We start from the raw sequence: 21,435 nt of genomic DNA, 5'->3' as shown, positions 1-21,435 counted from the left end.
AATGACTACATGAACTATATTCCATTGAGCTTTATTGTATCCTACAAAAGAACCCTCATACTTTTGTAAGAACAGCAGTAGAGCTGAGACTTAACAAAATGAGTTGCTATGGACTAACAGTCAGTTTTCTTGCTGTAACTAGAAAATGTAATGCTAAGTTACAATTAAATGAGCATTGCAAGTTTAAGCAGACAAGTAGTTTTGTGGTATTGTTTAAAAATATCCCAGTATTTTATAATACAATTCGCACTAAAAGTCAATTTCACCCATCAGCATGAACACACAAAATCAAGACAACCACTACCAGAGTAAAACACTAACGCTTTATTAAAAATTCAAAATTTATTGCAAATTATATTTTGCTTCTCTCCTTTCCTCATTTTTACATGATTTATTGATATCCATGATTTTTTCACAAATATACTTGTTGACTTTGGAGAGTCTCTGTGCAATTTCTGTTTCATCCAGGGTTTCTTGTGCTATTCTGTCATACAAACATTCTAAAAAAGAAAGAAAGAAAGAAAGAAAGAAAGAAAACATGACATTAAGAATGAAACTTCAACACACTTAAAATACAGCAAAAACTCTTCAGCAAGGCATATGTCACGCACAGGATGAATGCAGCAACTCGATGTAAACATGAACCTGCATACAGCACCAATCTGAAAACTCGTCTCCGACAACAAATGCTTTCTATGTTCACCTAGGACTGGTAAAGTACATTTACACTAATGTATTTAAGATGTCTTTGATATACGTTCTAGTCATAAGCCATTTACTCTGAAATGGCCATGTCTCTCAATCCAGGGAAAAAAAACAAGCCTGTAATTTAATTTTGAGTAAATATATTTTTGTAAGAGCACTGAAAGGCCCTTAAAAGGCATTCTCTGGCCTTTTTTAAAAACACATCTTATGCTTATTCTCGGCAGACATTTCCACTCAATCAGAGTCATGATAACATGAACAAATGAGAAAGAAAAATCAATGGACCTCCTATCTCAAACGTTGCCATCCATGAAACATACTATCTGTAGATTTCTACCTGTCTCACCACTTTATAAAAATATACTTTTAAAGTACAAATAACAATACTGAGATAGATAGAGTGGAATTCCAAAACAAAAATATGATTTACAGTGTAGCAGTCTGTTTAACAGATAACGTCTAAAAATTCTTTCATTATATGGAAATGCCCTGAGACAAGATAATGTTAGGCAACAGCATCCATGTGAAAAAGTATGTTTTAGGAAATATGGTAAAGTTTGTTCTTTCTTCCAAATTAAATGGTTGTTTATTTGTGACTGTTATAAAGGAGAAGACTATGTAACTTCAGGAACTAAAACAGTTTGACTAACTGACATGAAGCAAATTAATAGTAAACAGTCTGATTTTTGAGACATGGTTTACAAAACTGTCTCATCATTGTAAACTCCTCAGCCCTCAACATACAAGTTACAGTAGTATAAACTATAGTTTATTGTATAAACTATAGTGAAAAGTACAATTACCGTATATGCCGCCGTATTAGGCGACCCGGCGTATAAGACGACCCCCGTCTTTATAGCCGGGCCGCATTCCTAGAACGTCGTCTTATACGCTGGAAACTACCAGTATTTCCGGCGTATAAGACGACTCGGCGTATAAGACGACCCCCGTCTCTGGCGCCGATTTCAGCACTCGCGGAAGTCGTCTTATACGCCGGCATTTACGGTACTACCAGTACTGTTTCCAAAGCAATTAAATAATTTCTGCTGTTCTTAGTATTTTCATTCAGCAACTATTTATTGCTTCATATGGTAAACAAAATAGAGAATCACTTAATTAACGAGTTTTATGGCACTGTTAATGCACATTAAAGTTATAACAATTAACTATTCTACATCCTTTGCATCTTCTCTCACACCTTTCAGAAGTTTTATAAAAGGCTATTTTTCAGTCACAAGATCTGCAATGGTTGCATACCAACACTGTTTAATAACTTTCTCAGAATAAACTACACAATAGGGACTACTAAACAAAAAGACATATTAGACCCATTAAAACCTAACACCATCTTTTTAAGATGTATTTTATGGAACTATTCTAGAATTAAAAGAATAAAAACTATCTCGGCTACAGATTTTTATGAGCAATTTGAAATGTATTAGTATTTTTTAAAATGAGATTTTAAAGATAAAGAGATGACTAAAAGAGTGATTTAAATTTAAACACAGAAAGAGGAATTTGATTAACGCAAAGAAGCACCCATTCCTCTTCAGTACCAAACCAGGGAGCGAGTGAAATCATTATATTTGAAATCTATACATAATTAAAGCATTTTATTTTCACCATGAAATTCCACCATACACCTACTACATTCCAACATATCACATGTATGGGATTTTGTCCAAAGCTTTGTAAGTAAGCATTTCACATGTAATCAAAAATTCCAATTGCATCAGAATTGCAGCATATAAATGATGTCTATGTTGCAGCTTCAGGAACTGCTTTTATTCTAATTTTAAACACAACAGAAAGACAGGGTGATAATTCTCCCTCTGCTTATTCTCTACAGTAGATGTGTATATGTTTTGCTTTTGATACAGTTTTTTTGTGTCTGAAATCCCCTTCATAACAAAATATGAGCCAATTGTGTGGGTGTATCCTGAAATCTTTGTACTATGTGCAATATACATTAGCCTTGTGGGTGGTGATCAAAATTCACCACTAAGGCTAGCCTTCCATATTTGCCAAAAAAACAGGCAACTTGGAAAAGGCTTGATGAACAGGTGCAACAGCGGCTGCATAGTGCTGGTAAGAGTAAAACCTGACCACTACTTGTCTGTTCTTAACCCAGAGGTATCTACACGCAGCAGCAGGTATCAAAAAAAGGCAAGAGGCTAGAAGAGAAGTTGCAGTGCAAACCCTGACCTTTATGCATGTGAGAAAGGGTGAAAGCTTGCATCACAATGCCACTCCATAAAACTTGGCTTCTTTAAAAAGCCTCTTGCTCAAAACTGCAGATACTGCTGTCTGCACCTGCTGGCAAACTTTTCCGGAGATAGCATGGTCGAACGAGAATATTACTATCCTGAGGAAAGTAAGGTTAGAAAAGGTCTATGCTTTTTTGCATACCTGCTTGCTCTTTTAGTAGGGCTATGTGAAACTCTGGAACCAATGACTGACTCATCCTTTCAAAGCAGTATGATTCCAAGCAGGGAACTGCATGGTTCCCGTCTTTCAAAGCACTTTGAAGATTCCATGACTTTTTTTGCTGCTTCTAGGATGTTTACAGACACTAAACCACAACAACTTTATATATAAAGAATACAGGGGCTAGGAGTGGTGATAAGCCGAATAGCTGGCAGCTGAGTTTCATCACCTTATTACAGTCTATCAGATTTGTTTTGGGAGAGACATTATATTGTCCTTACATTTTGGTTCAATGTGTCTTTTCTGATAGGCTGTTTGCTCTTATTAAATTTAGGGGGGATTTTCCCCAAATCCCTATTAAATTAAAATATTCATTCCTGTCACTTTTAATTCTCCCCATTCTCATGTCCCAAGAGCCCTTACCCACATTCTTTTGTTGTCTTCTATTTCCTTTATCATGTGTGGAAAGAAGAATGTGGAGTCGTTGGTGCTCTCTGACTTTGGCTGTTTGCTGATAGATGTTTCATTATCTGACTAGATAACAACATGAGCGCTAATGAGCAAGGGGTTTGCTCCCTTTTTATATACAGTAGCTTACACTGCCAGTGTGTCTATATGGGGAGGTTATGGGTTACCATGAGTTTCTTCCATAGTAGCTGCTTGATTATGGTACTGTTTTATGCTTGCTTGTCTGCTGTTAATGTCTGCTTATCTGAGTGTAGACTGCTGGGGAGGATATGTTTTGGTCTTTTTCCTTTTTAGTTTTTTTATTGTCTTTTTTTAATAGTATATAAATGTGGTTTATCTCTATGTGCCTATTGATGGCTGAATTCCTTAGCAATACCCTAAGGCAGGAATGTCAAACTCGCCGACAATAGGGTGAGCACGGTCTCACTATGATATATCTGGCCCGCAGGCCGGCAGTTTGACACCCCTGCCCTAAGGTCAAAGATATCTAGCAGCTGAACAAAATATCAATGGCACTAGAAGTGGAGGTCATAAGGAACGCATACATGATTTTGATGGGAGAATGTTAGGATACGACAACAGGCCAATGTTGGCATTTCTGTAACAAATAAATGATTGATGAGTCTTGCCTAACAACAGATAGGATTTGATTAACAAAGGTAACTGGGACAGCCAGGATTTGCCATTGCTAAGCCCTGTGTTCACATGATGCTGTGCTTTACAACTGTAACACTTAGCAATGGAAATGGTCCCAACTGAAGTCATAAGTCAAATATTACTTGTAGCTCCCTTCCTAAGATATATACATAGGATTGTGTAAGCTGTTAATCACTTCAGCAGCTGTATTAGAAAACAAGATTCCTTCAATCATTACTTAATGTACAGTAGTTTGAAGAACACTCACATAATCAAAATAACCTACCTCTGACAATGCTTAATTTGTGAGGTGACAGAGGTGGCTTAGGAACAGCATCTTTTTTTTTCTTAGTGGCCACACCCGTAACACTTCTATTTTTAAGAACATCGGTTCCCCAAATCATAACTGCTAAGTTTTTTGTATACTTTGAATCTCCTTGTGTTACTTGCAACTGATGCCATTTCTCCTCATCTACCCAGATGCCACTTCCAAGATGAACCTGGAGTAGAAAGTGAAATAAAAGATGGTGGTTACCTGAACAGTTTGTTTCATCCTTCATAAATAGCAGGAACAATGTTTAACACTAAACACACTTATCTATAGTATCCAATGACTGAAAAAGTATGAAATATTAAAAACAGTTTGATTGTCTAAACTATGTGCAAAATCATGAAATGGTATGAAATGAAAACCCACAGAGAGCAAGTTATAAATGGTTTTTATCTCCATAAAGGTTCTCCTGTATTGAAAAGAATGTTTCTTCCCTTTATGTTCTGCTTAGAGAAGAATGTTTTTTCACAACCATAGCATATAATCAAAAGCACAACCTTGTGGGGTTTTTTTTGGTAAACAAATGCAAAAACCTCAGGAAACGTCCCTAAAGTATTCACTTGACATTTCTGTCATGAACTGATAAAAATGCTTTGGAGTTTATATGCCTGTTATGAGATTCACTTAAATTTTATTAATGAATATAGAAAGGCAGGCAGGCAACCACCACCAATGAAGCATTCTCAGTTGAATATTTCTGTCTTTTCCTTATCCATCCCCACCAAGGCTGTTACCATCAAGTGCCCAAGTGAAAAAGATTCCTGAAGGGAGAAAGGAAAGACTAACCACAATTGCCTCAAATGACTGCTCAGATGGATTTTTATTTATATTTTTATTTCTGCTTAGAGGAATGCCTTTCTCTCTATTTAAAAGCTATATTTTATATATTAACATGTATTTATTTTGCTGGTAAGTATTTCTTGTTAGTTATTTTTAAAGGAAGAAAGAATGTAAATATTTGCAATGAATATAATATTAATACCTTTCCATTCTCAAGAATATATTTGTCCATTACAGGAATAGCAGCTGGGTAGTACGTTGAAGTGTTTGCTTCCTCACTGAAAGCTGTCTGTACATCAGGCTCAGGTTCAATGGATTCAGGTGTAACCTTTTCAAGTTCTAGGACAGGACCTATATCATTTAAAAAAGAGGAACAAATCACCAGGCTTTAATTTAATGTAGGATGTATTAATTCTGTAGCCTATTTCATGTACAGAGCTTCAAACTGATTAATGCTGATCTAACCAAAAATCCAAAGTCAGTATCGCAGTAAAATATATTACCCCTTTTTTCTCCAGTTTCAAATTTTTGGTAAATTAGGTTTATTAATTTATCAAAATATAAAATAAAAAAAATACAAAGAAAATGGAAAATAATGGTAAAATGAGGAGGAAAAGGGGAAGAGAAAAAAGTGTAGGATGGAGGGGAAAAAGAAAAAAGAACGTTGACTTCTGGCTCCTTTTAGTGCAGTAAAATAAGGTATTCACATAAAACCTCAACGTTTTACTTTTACATAATAATATACTACCCATTTCTATGACAACAAACCTATCTAATTAGCAAAACTCAAAATCAAAGTTTCAATTTTTTCCACCTTAAGCCCTTTTTATCCCTCAAAGGATCATATTTTAATAAAATTTTCAAAAAATGAACATAAATATGAGCAAATGGAATGTGAGATTCAAAGCAATTCAGCACTTGTTCTTAAACCCAAACCGAGCTACACAATTTTAACTGTTTTAGATGTATTTTTTCATCATCAGTGAAAGAAATGATAGTTGTATTATGACAAGTTACATATTGTTACACAACCAACTTTTTAGTTAAGTGTTTTAAAATTAAAAGGACAGAAACAACAGCTGGAAAAAACTGTCAACATCCAAAGACAAGCTCAATTATTTTCATGTGATTAAAGAAGGTTTGGACTTGGTTAATAAGTAGAGATATACAAACATTCAAATTGAAGATTCAACATATTGACAATTGAATTTCCAAACCAAATCAACTTTTTGAATTGTTGACTCAATTGCAGATATCTTCAATGTATTTAGATCAGGGGTGTCAAACTCGCAATGTCACGTGACTTGTCACGACGTATCGCGACTTTTTTGCCATTGCCAGCAATGAGGTGGGCGCAGTTTTGCCATGATGCATCCAGCTCACCGGCCGGCAGTTTGACACCCCTGACTGAGATATTTTTATGGGCTTTTGTGCATGGATTCAAACCTTTTCTCTAAACTGATGATTTGATTAGCAGAGGCCAATTCAAAAGTAACTTGCTTCTTATTCACACTAGTTCACAGGGTTCACACTGGTTTTTACTAGGTTGGGATAGTAGTCAATTTCATAATTGCAAAACCTGAAAAAAGATTGTCCATCCTAAAAACAGATAGGATTTATTAAAGCATGAATATCACCTTTAACTACATATATATCTTGCCACAATGAAAAATATAAGCCAAAAAGTCAAATAAAATTGATGTGAGCGGAAAATGTAAAGATTAAATATAAATGTATCTTTAATGAAATTTTCTATTGCTTGTTGATATGTTGATATACATATGGAATTACAAATCTTTTAAAACAACATAGTTAATAATTCAGTAATTAAGAGAACCACTGCAAAAACATGAGGTCCTAACAGATAGAAGCATGTGGCCCAATATCTTGTAATACATTTTATTCCAAAGCTCAAAATATTTCACATTTCAATAATCAAAGCCTTTTCTAGGCAGCTCAGCTTCACAGTAATTTCAGAAACTACTAAGAGTTGCATTTACAGCACAGCATGTTCAAATTAGACATGCAATTCCTTTTACTGTCTTTTTGCTAATTAGAGTTGCTTGCCTAATTTGGCATGCATCATGCTTACTTTTTAAAAGTTTCTCACTTTGTAGTTTTTGCACTTTGATAAGCAAAACAGAAAATGTGCAGTTACGGAAGTTTTCTGAAAGTCAACACAAAATGTGTTTTCTTAGCACAGCAAATGCAGATGAAGGAAAACTCTTGTTTCAGTGAAAAGTTTTATTATTCTCTGAAGTGAGGCTCCTGGCATATGAATTAGACAAGAAATATAAAATTTCCCTTATAGTTCAGCATCTCCAGATTTCTTTCATGTCAAAAGAAACTTGTTGATTTAATTAGATGAAAAGCCTATCTAGTCCAGCATCCTTCGCCCAACAGTAACTGATGAAATACCTATAGAAAGACACCCCCTCCCCCAACATACAAACATACACTTTTTTCCCCCCTTTCACCTTTTCTAGTATTTGATTCTGAAGCAGACTAGCTTGATGTTATTTTCTAACTGTCTCAATCTTGGCAACTTGAAGATGTGTTGACTTCCCAGAATTCCCTAACCAAGCATGGATTATACCATGCACTGAAGAGATCTCCTTATGGTAATTCTGTGCAGCTTTGAACCATGCGTAAACTTTCTTAAAGAAAAGGAAGCCGACCTGGAAGGCATTTTGTCTGCCTATAATCCTAGAGCTGGTATTTCAAGTCATACTGCCATAGTATTTTAGGTGATAGAGACCCTATCAGGATTCATAAATAGTAATTCTCTTGCCTTCCTTAAGAAAAGCCTTTGCCATTTCAAAACACTCAGACTGGGAATTTTAAGATATGCAGCAAGGTAATTTTTAAATGCCATATTTAAATCATGAGTAACAATAAGCTAAACTTTAGTGAATCAAGATGGCGAATTCCAGTAGGCACTACAATCTATTGATTTCAATATAATTTACATTTACCTTTAGGCACAATTCAGAGGAAAAGCATATGAACATACTTAGTATATATAAATTTATCCCATGCACAGTCTCCTTCAACTCATCCTGAAAACTCAGAACATATTAGCTAATAAATTCTGTGAAGAAAACGTAGCCTGCATACACTGGAATTAGCAGCTCTTAGAAAACAAGCAACTCTAATTTTTGACCCTTTAATTCATTAGAATTTGCATCATGGCTTCAAAAAAATAGAAGAAAAGTACTGTAATTTGCACAAGAATACCATTTCTCTTTGGTTAATCAATTCTGAGAAATTTATTCATGGTATTCCTCAATTAAAGTTCTCTGTATTATTTTATCTATAAATTATATGATTTTGAATTCCATGTATGATTAGTCCATGTTATCATTTTTAAAAGATTAAAAAAGGCAAACCAAAAGGTGGAACTTTCTAATGGGCCTAACATAATTACCCCCCCTTCCCCCAAAAGTAGGATACTGAGTGTATGTTCAAACTAGAAAACTATTAAACCACAATACATAACTTAAAAGACAAGGACTGTGCCAGATAAAACTATTTATATTCCAAATAAATGGAAAAAGTAAGAGATAGTTTAATTAAGGGAAAATAAACTCCAACTATGTATGGATTGTGTGCTAAAAGTCATATATAAAGTGCAGATGTATCTTGCCCCACTGGATTCGTATTATCCTACAATATGCTAAAAACATGCCCATCTTTGATACTGAAACATTCTTCTCCATGCCCAAAACAATTTAGGTTAATATTTAGTCTAAGTTAGTGTTTTAGCATGAATGTTGATTTAGGTAAAAGTAATTATAGTATTTTGAATTATTTTAACTATATTTGAGGGACTTGTATGTCTACTTATCTCAGAGAACTGGCATGTTATGCATCCTGTTTACTAAGGAATGTCAACCAATGGGATCCAGAAAGAGAGCTGTTTCTGCTGTGATGCTCACCTTTTGGAAGTTTCAAAGTGCTTTTTCAAGAGGCAAATGGACTTTGCCAATTGAAGACATTTCGCTTCTCATCCAAGAAGCTTCTTTGGAACCTCATTTCTCTGGAACTTATTACTACTATTATTACTCTTCTGGCGTTTAAGAAGGGCCTTAAGAATTGGCTCTGCCATCTTGCCTGAAGACTGGATAGTGGTGGTCTGGATTTTGGTGCATCCATACACATAATATACATGCGTGCACATATTTGTATATATGGGAAATATCCATAATTTAAAAAGTATTTTATGAAACCACAAGAGGGAGCAGTAGCAAGATGATATCCCTATTTTGCAGTAGTCTCTTTCCCATTGGGACAGAACAGAAAAGACTTGTTCTTGTAATAATCCAGTGGCTACTCTATTATATTCCTGTAATACTATCTGACACAGTGGAATTAGCTAGAGAACATTACAAGAGTATGATGCAGACTTTCTACCTCATTCTAATAGACTTTTTGTACCTATTGTGTTTTACGCGACTGTAGCTAGTGCAACTTGAACAGTTGGTAGCCATACAATTCTTAAATGAATAAATATCTGTAACAAGAAAGTGATGAACACTGTCCTAATATTTTAGTTCCCATGCTTAGTCCAGTTAACCTGAAATGTGGAAACAACTTAAAAATTCTTAACAGGTCAGTATCAATTTAGCATAACTTCCTTCCTCTATTCCTGCCTTTCCAACAATGGCACAACTATGCCATATTCTTCCACACAATACTAGAGAATTTCTATGCCCCAAAGGGACAAATAAAAAGAATAAATAGAATAAATAAATAGATCCAACTAGAAATTATGCCATCGTGTTTGGACAGCAGACTCAAACATGTGATTTTTATATTTCTCTGTGGGGCAGAAAAATCAGATGCTAAAAAGTTTTCTCTCAGTATTCTAAAACAACTAACCCCCGAAAATCACATGAGTAAGATCTGAATCATGAATAACTGATAGAAGAATATGGCAAATGAATGCACATATGCAATCTGCACAAAATTCATATGGAAGTACAAGTTTTAGAGTTCCATTAAAAAGACAATATAAAATAAATGGCTCCATGCCAGGTTACAATGTATTGGCTCAGGAAAAAACAATTATTTCCTAACAGATTAGTTTAGAAATAATAGTTTCTCACTCAGTCTCTAGAAATAAGTTATTTACTCAATTGGCCCAATACCGTGTTTGCCCAAAAATAAGACCCACCCCGAAAATAAGCCCTAGTCTGATTTTTGGTGTGGGCCTAATATAAGCCCTACCCCAAAAATAAGCCGGGGGGGATGGGCACAAGAGGCGGTGAGCACACAGGCGCCAACTGTATCTAGTAGCAACCGTAGCCCACCGGCTCCTTAGCATAGCACAGAGGCAGGGGGAGGCAGGCAATCAGGACATGCTACGTGGCCGCCTGGCTCTGTGGCGAGGGCAGAGATACACCAAAATTCAGACCATCTCTTAGGAAAAATCCTGGTGTGAAATCAGAGAGCCATTACTATTCAATGTTGAGCTTTGGACTCAAAGGACCAATCACATGTCTCCACTTAAATAACTTTCCTTAGTTCCTGCATTCCACAAAAAGTGAGTACTTCTTTGTGTTCTCTCCTCTGGCTGGATCAAGGATCCCTCCTCTTTCTTTTTTATTTCATTTCTTGCCTGTGAAAGTTTTATCACTCAGGAAGACAAATATGTCAATAGCAAAGAGGCACAAAAAGAAATATATCCTTTTCTTCCATTTCCACTTCCATAGCACTTTACAGTCTAGTAAAGTAAAGAAGGAGTAAATAAAAATCAGCTTCCTCAGCCTTTTTTTCCTCCCTACCTTTAAGAACTGAGTTTTTCTAACTCAGAAAAGTAAAGAAAGGAATAAGGTAAGGATAAGTAAGAGTAAATAGTCTTCACGAACAATGACTACCCACACTGTAGAAACAACCAATTAAATTTGCCATCAGGATATTGTAATGGAACTTTGCTTTCCTATTTTCAATTTCTATTCAAAGGCACTTGTTAGGATTATCAGCACAACTACAACACAGAAAGCTCAAAACATTATTTACACGTAATAATGCAATAAAGTACTAAATCCACATTTTGGAAAAATATATACAAATGACTATCTTCCTTGTTAGTCAAGCTATATTAGTAACATATTATGTTCTACCCTTCACTCTAAATTTATTTATTATTTATCAAATTTATTGGTTATCTTACCACAGGGTAACTCTGGGTGGCTATATTGAAAATAAATAATTCTTCTATTGATTATGAAATATAAAGATTCACAATCACAACTATATTGTAAAGAATGATCGAATCTGTAAAAACAATCAAACTCTGCTTTTCAAAGTTAAACTATTAAAATGCATGCCTCTTTACAATCCTTAGAGCAGCTTTTAAGGGAATATAATGAAAAAGTGGCATTTTTCTTACCCAAACTCTGTAGGTAGAAACTTGCTGCAATCATAAAAATACCTTATGGATTCTACCCATAGCTTGATTTTTTTTGTGAATATTTAAATCAACCTGAGCTAAAACAATTCTTGAATACGTCTCACATAATCAAGTACTTACCACTGCCTAATCTGAGGAGGAGGACATCCTGTAGCCGTCTGTTCAAATCTCTTAGCTCCTTCATTTCTGACACTAATGTCCCATACTCCTTTAACTTCTTTGCTTGCTGAACAAGCTGCCTTCTTGTTCTCTCAAGTTCCTGTTGAATGTGCCTCATTTCTTCCTGCTGTTGCTGATAGCTTCTCAGCAACTCTTCATAAAGAACTCGAGGAACTACAGCATCGTCCATATTGTTCATTCTGTCTGAAGTTTCCATAAATGTTGCCTCAGGACTGGAATTACTACTGAGGCTCATTCCATTTTGTTTTTCAAGGCGCGCAACAACTGCTTCAATGCTTTTGTGCGTACCTTCATTCTGTTTCTTTCCATCTTGTCTCTGTATATTACAACAAAACACATTATTAATATACTGTGTCATATAGCAATCTTTAGAGTTCTGCAGTTAATAAAATTACAATTACACTACAATCCTCAAGGGAAGAACATTTAATGAATATTGGACCAACACAGTTTAGTAAAGTTACATTATAAATAACCATCTAAGTATTTTTTAAAAATGTATGATGCACAGTTAGATGCATCTGAAAGGAAATCAACACTCCCAAGTTTTATTTTTTAAAATTTGTATTATCCAAAACCAACTTTTTGGGGGTAGAATTTGAGAAGAGAGGAACAATTCAGACATCACACTGAACTTCAAGAGAGACTCAGTATTCATTACTATAACCACAGGTTATGTCTGAGAAGGCCAAAATGCTTATACAAACTATAGTTCATCACAGTTAACTATTATCTCAGTCTCTCTAAGAGTCAGTGCAGTTAAGATGAATTCCCAACCCAGTCAGACATAGTGCTGAACTGACAGCAAGAAAATCAATTAAACTTTAAGGACATACATGATTGTGTAGCATCTAGTATGCACACAGGCAGCTTTAAGCATTTAAAAGAAGGTAGTGCTTGTTTGCATGAATTCTAAGCACTCTTGACTTTTTTTTTTAGTTTGGACCATTTGTATAGAGTGCATTCAACATTAACCTAAACATTGTTTTAATGATTAAATACTGTGTTGTACAATCCCATCATCTGGAAACTTTAGATTTAGATGACAAATAATTCCAAAATGTGTTAATAATATCCTGGAGAAGACACTGATAGAATGCATTTAAAAGCAATGTTTGTACCTTGCTATTTAAAGGTAATTTCTATACTGATTTCCCTAATTAAGTGGGCATCAAGGCTCAAAATATTTAAGAATTCCACAATAAAAGGAAATTATTAGTGGAAGAAACATGGTATCTATTACTGTGCAATAATCAGCCAAACCTCTAAAAGATATTTCCAAATCAAATTTACCTATTCCTCTTTGCCTCTCAATACTAGTAAAATATGAGACTCCATGTAAGTGTAGATTGCCCCAGCTAAGCACTATACCAAATTGATAAGAAATTCAATGTGTACGTACTTACAATACTTAAGTTTTAAAATAATGACTACATGCTTTATTTGAAAACAGGATTATTTGCCTCAGGGCCATAATTATAGAGGAAACAGCATATATGAAACTAGAATATGTAAAAAATAGCAAAGATAACTCACATTATATAATTACAGTGTAAATTCATTTTAATTTTAAGGAAACTGAGATGTGGATAAATGAACAAAGCTTATCTCAATATAGTGGCATTTCATTATTCAATAATATCTTATTGTATTGTATGTCTTTATATTAAACATATATCTAGAGATATCATTAGTCTGGAGAACTGAATGTATTAACCTTATCAAGCTGTGCTTGTTTTAGAACAGCAGGTAGAGAGAACATCTGACAGGGAAGGCTGTAAGGAACCCATAATGCTTTGGTTTTGCTAAGCCTTCTTTTTTTACTGAGAGTAGCTTAGGAAAAAATGTAATTATGAGATGCATTGGGGAATTCATGCAATACTATACTAATAAAGGCCTCAGTTCCAAGCATGTTAATATACCTGCAATATTCACGCTGAATATGTTGAAGATGGGCAAGTTGAGGAATTTGCAATATTCAATGCAAAACTTTGTCTGGAATAGAGTCAGTCTAGTTTTACAGTATATTTTGTTCTAAAAAGAAAAGATATCCATGATAAAATGATACTAAATAGTAAGTGACAGAACTAATATACACAAAGGGAAAGAATTTGTCAACATATTCACTGTGAAATGTAAAAAAACACATAATTAACATTTTTGTCCATTGTTTAAAACAAAACTGATTATTTCAGAGAATTTTAAAAGATTACATTCTACTGAAGTCAAAGTATCTGTTCAAAAATGCAATTATTATCTGCTTAAAAAAATTATCAAAGAAGACACTCATTCTTTGAGCAATTAAAAAGTCTAACTCTGAAAATAATCACAATCTGACTGAAATAAAAGCAGTAAGTTGTTTTCCATTGCATAATGACATTCTCTGCCAACACTCTTAACAGATCACAATGCAGACTTCTTTGAAAGCAATCCTTTTCATTGGGAATTTCTTCTTGATATAACCTTTCAGTACTTTGATAAATCACTAAAAGACAATTCTTCACTTTTTCCTGTTAGTCTTAAATATTGTGTTGTTGATAATCTTCCAGAAATTGGTGTAAACTCAACTTTTATCATTAAATTATAGGATGTTAATTTTAAAAGCATGAAGATCAAGCTAAGCTTTCAGTAAAATATAATAACTTTGAGTTTTAACATTATTCAATATTATGCTATCAGTATAAAAAAGTAGGAGAAAGATGTACTTAGCTAGCATACTAGAAGTAGTCCTCAACTTGTAACTATTTGTTTAGTGACCCTTAAGTTACAATGGTACTGAAAAAAGTGACTGTTTTCCCAGTTATGACTGTTGTGGCATCCCCAGACACATGATCAAAAATTAAGCTCTTGGCCACTGGCTCATATTTATGATGGTTGCAGTATCCTGGGGTCATGTGATCACTTTCTGTGACCTTTTGACAAACAAAATTAATTGGAAAGCCAGACTCACTTAAATATGTTACTAATTTAGCAATTGTAGTGATTTACTTAACAACTGTGGCAAGAAGAGTCATAAAATGGGGCAAAACTGTCTTGCTTAAAAACAGAAATGTTGGATTCAATTGTGGTTGTAAATCAAGGACTACCTGTATAAATAATCTGAATTTTGTCATGTTCATGTTGTGTCTTTAATGGATATTGTTCCATAGATGATATTCTGCTAAAGATTGTCAATTGAGTTTTATTTTTTTGTACAAAATTACAGAATAATTACATTGATAATTACATTATCTGCCTTTAGATTGGGTACTATTGGAGGACCATTTTCCTTCCCTTCAAACTATCTAAAACTGTCTTGGACAGCTAAAAGGTACTTTTATGGAGGGATACTGAGGTGCAAAAGAAATCTAAGTTTTTCAGCTTCAGTGGAAATCTGCCCACTTGGAAATGAAAACAATCTTCTCCCTCCCCCCAAAACTGGAAAGTTTTGTATATAGCTTGAATCTAGACAAAGAGATGGTGATGAAATGAAAATATGTGCATAAAATAAGAACAGTAACACAATAATAAATATGATTTTTTTATAATTGTAGAGATGATGAATCAGTTATAAATAAGATACAACAAAGTTAATAATTTGGATAATAAAAAATAGTCATAACTGAAGAAAGGATATTTGTTTTGAAAATATAGGTTGTATTAACATGCAGCAACTTCTTAGGCTTACCCAATGAATGAACTGCAGGACAGCTGAGGTTTCTGGTTCAGTTCTGCCTATGCTGACTTTTTACTTCAGTGCCTGATAATCTCAGCAATGAGAAATCCCTGCTCTTGACAATCCACTTAATAAAAGAGAAATTCCACTTTTTAGACAAATCCGGTAGCAAAATTTGGATTATAATTTCGTTTTTACCCCATCATATCAAAATGTAGATAAGTGGTAAAAAAAAAGAAAAAAGAAAATCTATCCCTTATGTAGCAGATCAGGAATATATCCAAAAATATATTCACAAAAGTTCTCATCTAGCATCATTCTCATTAATTTGTGTTTGAAATGTCATTAACACAGGTCTTTACCTCCATACCATGAAAAAATAAAATAGCATGGCTGCTGTTAGATATTCTGATTAGCAAAATGAAAATCCTTCTTTTAGGTATTATTAGCATTTGAAAGAAAAGTTAAATGTGAAGCATCCCTATTCGGTAAAGAGTAAATGAATTACCACTGAAGCTTTCACTAGATTGAACTGCAAATGTCAGTATACTATAGCTACAGAAAACATGAGCTGCTGCTGGTTGGCCTGGGCCTTCGAGGGGGGGGGGGGGAGGCTCACCACTGGAGGTGGCTGACAGAGTAAGAAGACCTCATCTTGTCCTGTTTTTTAGCTCTCCTAGCTCGGTGTTCATACAGTTTTTAACAATATTTTAATGTGTCATTTTAACCTTTTAACTATTTTTACTTGTTTTATAATTTGTAAGTTGTTACCTTGTTGAGGAGATGTGAGGCATAAAAGTTAAATAAACAAAACAAAACAAAACAAATATCCATGGTTCACGGGACAATTTACACCTCCCTGCTGCTTTCAGATACCAACCCTGTCACAACATACAATGTTGGCAGATTCTATGCAACAGTCTTCAAGATTCGTTGAATGATGATCTATGACATGTTCTCTGTAGTTTGATACAGTTTTCTACATATTAACCTTTTGTTTTCCCTTATACTTATCTAATTCTCCAACCCCTTCCTTTAGATTCTTTTAGACTCTTGTTCTTTATATATACTTTGTTATTTTTACATCTCCTAGCTTTTCATAATTGTATTAGGTTCTAAGGATCTTCTATGTTTTTTAACTGACAGAACCAGACACTCCCCTCCCCTCCACAATGCTGGTCTATGACCATTATAAAGATTTGATTTAGAAAATGTGAAAAAAATCTGATGAAAATATAGAATGTTTCAAAGTTGGGTTAATAGATCTATTGATTGCTGAAAAAAAGATTAAAAGCTTAATAAAACTACTAAATAACTTACATGAAATAACTTAGAATATATATTATATATCTATTTTAAAAGTCTAATATGTCAAGGTAATGTTTAACCAGAAATTAAAAATTATTGGACACAGTGATGGTAATCAAGTAGCTTTTCAGAATATTTAGGGTTTTCCCTTAAAAATAGAAACATTTTAAAAAATAAATATAATCCAAATATCACCAATTAATGCTATTTTTGTATTCCTAATGTTACATATGCTGTTTCTCTTTAATGTTGGCATTAAGCTATAATTCAATGAAGACACAAGCAGTCATTATTCTCCATGTAAGTACTATAGATGTGCAGATATTTATTTCCCATCCAACCTCAATGGAATTAGGAAGGAGCATACATAATCCAGGAGCACCAAGTACTAGTATGGCTTAGACAGCTAATGCTTCTCTCCTCAGAAACCCCACTTACCTCAATAGAAACATGGCTGAATATTGCACAGTGCCCAATAGCAGGCTAAATTAGGAAAGCTTTGATGTGTAATATGTAATTGATGAGCCAAAACTCTGCTCTCCACAATTTTATCACATAAGCAAAACCTGGGGGAAAAATCATATGTTATACACATTTTATACTGACTGTCATACTTCTTTTTTGTATGGTGCTTAAAAGATTATTTCATATGTGTTTCCTTGCGGTATCATTGAGCATTTTCATCTTCACATTAGACAAAATGTGTGAATGTTATACTTATATATTTTTAAACAAGATGGGTGCAAAACATTATCTATAGAGTAGGGTTTCTCAAACTATGGGTTGGGATTCTCCAGAGGGATCACAAACAGCTTTGAGGAGGCTCAAACAGGAGCACTCTCAAACTCATTCTGGGCTTTGTCTGCAACAGGCAGCTGAAGTATTAAAAAGTATGAGAACTACTATGATATACACATTAACATTTCATTATTGAAACTAAGTACATGTAAATACATGTATTTCCTGCCCTAAACTTAACTGAATGAAATCTTTATTTTTATTCATACAGGGGTCATATGCATTTATTTATCATTTTAGAGAGTCACAGCACTGTAGTGTCTGAAAACCTTTGCTATAGATATGAAACTTTAAATGTATTCTAATAAGAAAACTGGAAGATATTTTGCAGGGATGTTTTCTTCAAACTCAGTGAATTTTGCTACTAAATCTACTTTAAAGAAAGTTCCTAGATGGTCAGATTAATATCACTCTGTACAAACTATTGTTTAATCGACTATATGTTTTTCATACACACAAGAACACATACACACCATTTTATAATGCATGTCTTTAACAGTGTGAGGTAGCTTGTTATCCCAATCAGTCATAGAGAACTTAGCCTGACATTCAAATTCCAGTACAAACATTATGTCCCACAGGAGTGGCCTGAATATTTGACACACTCTATGTTCATGGAAAACTGGATCACTCTCTGATAAAACAGAGCTATTGCTTTATTCATTTTGTTATACTTCTGAATTCAAAGAAGTTCAAATAACGATAAAGACCTATGTATGGTTCTTAAAATTTTTATAAATTTATTTATAAATTTATTTTATATAAATTGTGAATGTAAAAAAATGCTGACCTAGTTATATTTCAGCTTGTCCACTATAAAAATATTTATTCCTGAAAATGAAATAACATCACTACAAGAAATCTTGTTGCACAAGCTACTATAAAAACAAGTCATTTTTTTAAAAAATAATCACAACAGTTTTAAAAAGAACGCCAAATAACTCAATTTTGCTAACCCATTATTTTTACTTATCAAACAAAATGAAAATGATGTCATAAGAATATAAAGGAGATAGGTATACACTGAAACATTCGGGACTCTTGGTTGTACAGTATTCACAACATTCCAATTCTAATCCAATATTTCAATGCATTTTTACAAGTCTTCCCATTGTATTTAATGGGACTTAATTTTCATTAAAGGTGCAAAATTGCAATCTGCATTTCTGTATGCTAATGAATGAAAGAATCCCTGACATTCTGAAATGGATTTGCTGTTGAATAAAGCACATCCAAAATTAGAAAAAAAATAAAGAACAAACCAACAAACAGGGCTTCAATACCTTACAGTGTCTAAGTTCCATATCTTCATCCCCATAATCTGTAATTTCCCCTGTTTCTTCTAGGTGATTGAGAGAGAGCTTGGGGATTTTAATTTTCTTCTGCATCACACTGTTTTCAAGGTCTGTTTTATCTTCTGCAAATTTACATAAAAATATTTTTTCACATTTTCAAACTGATATTCAAATACTGTATGACTGAAGCCAGACCATTTAAAAAGTTCCCATGCTTGACTACCTTCCATATGCAGTGATAATCAACTGCTCCAGAAACTTTTTTTAAAAAAATAGATGCACTGTAGCCCTTACACAGAAATTTGAAGAATATTGTGCCTTGTAAAAAAATTAGGGCTTCCAAAGATTGTTAAGAACAAAGCTGAAATCCAAACTAAACCGTGATGTTTTCCAGATGATATTGGACCAGTTATGCATTTTCCCTCAGTGCAACCTAATTCAGAGTTTTAAGATCTAAAAATGGAGAAGAACTTTCCTCATTCTAAAAATACTGTACACATTTTGATGGCTCCCCATTTTTCTTCTCATTGCCTGCTCTTTCAAACATTATAGCAGGGATTTTATTTTTTTCTGCAAATGTGGGGAAAACACATTTTTCAGAAATTCCAACCCTTATAAGCAGGGAAGAGATGCCTCCATCCTTACATATTCTCTGTTGCTTAATGCAGCAGCAGTACCAGCAAGACTGCAGAAAATGTAGAGAGAAAGGATGCATAGTTTTTTTTTTTTTTTTCTGTCAGAAATTATGTCAACAAGGGAAAACTAGCATCTAGCTCAGATTCAGACTAGGTATTTTCTAGGCTTTTTAGAAGCCCAATTTAAAATTAAACTCCTTTCATTATACATAAATATTTCAGTGATCAGAATTCCTTCAGTGTCATGCAATACATTGTTTTGAGGGTAATATACCTAAATTAAGCATTTATATTTTTGTTAGTTATGAGGGTCTCATTGAATTTTAAGAAGCTGTCCCAAGTAACCAATTAATTAAAAGAACTTTCAGAAGACCACAAGAAATAAATAGCAATCACAGAGCTAAAATTAAATGCAGTTACTGTCTGCCAAAAAGACGACTTAAAATTAAATCTCAATAGTAAGGTTTAGGAAGGCTTTTATAAAAGTAAAATTATTAAAACTAATCACAGATGAACTGAGTGGTACAATAGGAGCAATAAGGCAGTATATTGTTCCAGGCGTTAAAAATAACTTTCTGACTAAACATAAATTCATTGGGATGGTAATATAAATATTACTTGCTTTCCTATTTCAGCACAAGATTTTTTCTCCTTCATGTAATATGTTGGCTAAGGAAAAAGGCCAAGGAAAATGCATCTGCTTTCTGAGACAAAATGTATCCTTTTGACTTACTAAAGCAAAGGTCCCAAACCTTGGGGACTAAGTTAAGTGGAGAAAGGTGTTTCCATGGACTGGAAAGTGCGTGGTTTTGTGTGCTGCCTGCATCCCAGGGATGGGGCTTTGCTTGTTTGTACGGACCAGTTTCTGGCATGCCACGGCCCGGTACCGGTCCACGGACCAGGGGTTGAGGACCCCTGTACTAAAGTAGATTTTGTTCTTGCAGTTCAAAAGATCTCAGTTTATCTATATTCTAGAGGGCAAAAAACTGTATTTCTCATGGAATCAGCTGATCTTTAGGAATTTTTTAATTATGGACAATTCTAAAGTATTACTGCTACTTCAAGGATATGCCTTATAAACTCAATGCAATTTATAATGATAAATTGAGAATTAATTGCTTTGCTTTAGAATACTTCAAAAAAAATATTAAACACCACTAGAACAAATACACTGATACATGTTCCACGGGTGCCACACCGAAATTTACTACTAATAATGTACAAAAGCCTCAAGAGGAACTATGAAATAGCCCAGATATGACTGGAAATTTTCATTCAACAAAATAAGGAGGAATGGAGTGACTGAATCCTTGTACATTACTGTGCTTTACCACAACTTCCAGTTCAATTTATATTTTATCATTACAACTGATTTCAAAATTTGACCCAAATAAAATATGGAAATTATCTCAGAGTTGCCATTCTTTGCCACATGTAATTTTCAATAATCACAAAATAAAGGAAAATATTTAACATGGCATTTCTTATTTCTTGTAAGGAAATATGAACTACTTCTCAAAAAGCAGAAATTGAAAAAAGGGTTGTGCAAGAAATGTGAGGGTGCAGAATGAGATTGACAAAACATGGCCATTTTCATCCTACATTGGCAAGATGTTCAATGGAGGTGGCTCAAAGAACCTGATATGTGAATCTCTCTTTGGACTGGTTTATTGACAATTACATTCATCAAATGTATTCTGATTTTCTTAAATGCATTCTGCATTAAGCTTCTTCTTTTTTCACTACTCACACATCAATTATATATGAATTTCTCCTAGATTCAGAAATTATCAGAACTTTGG

At 34.0% G+C, this 21,435-nt stretch overlaps 2 protein-coding genes across 8 annotated transcripts in view; both read right to left on the bottom strand.

Moving 5' to 3' along the window:
- AGBL4 (ATP/GTP binding protein like 4) overlaps positions 1–21,435 on the bottom strand; it is an 891,909-nt gene that overhangs the window by 429,370 nt on the left and 441,104 nt on the right. The gene's annotated exons all lie outside the window — the stretch shown is intronic.
- Positions 302–21,435, bottom strand: part of BEND5 (BEN domain containing 5) — a 29,310-nt gene continuing 8,176 nt past the window's right edge. For 2 of the 7 annotated variants that reach the window (XM_039319950.1, XM_039319951.1), the window contains exons 2-6: positions 18,987–19,120; positions 11,883–12,258; positions 5,550–5,698; positions 4,523–4,736; positions 302–500 (exon numbers count right to left, since the gene is read on the bottom strand). In XM_039319950.1, coding sequence (XP_039175884.1) covers positions 343–500; positions 4,523–4,736; positions 5,550–5,698; positions 11,883–12,258; positions 18,987–19,120 — 1,031 coding nt within the window. In that variant the 3' untranslated portion in view covers positions 302–342. Of the gene's footprint in view, positions 501–4,522; positions 4,737–5,549; positions 5,699–11,882; positions 12,259–13,864; positions 13,977–15,609; positions 15,725–17,343; positions 17,472–18,986; positions 19,125–21,435 lie in introns of those variants that run through there. The other 5 variants (XM_039319954.1, XM_039319953.1, XM_039319955.1 and 2 more) reach the window with 5 other exon arrangements.

The sequence above is a fragment of the Crotalus tigris genome, unplaced genomic scaffold, assembly GCF_016545835.1.
Source record: "Crotalus tigris isolate CLP2741 ecotype Arizona unplaced genomic scaffold, ASM1654583v1 scf7180000023617.9722795, whole genome shotgun sequence".
NCBI lineage: Eukaryota > Metazoa > Chordata > Lepidosauria > Squamata > Viperidae > Crotalus > Crotalus tigris.
Note: the sequence above shows the minus strand (reverse complement) of the source record. Positions and strands in the feature narration are given on the sequence as shown.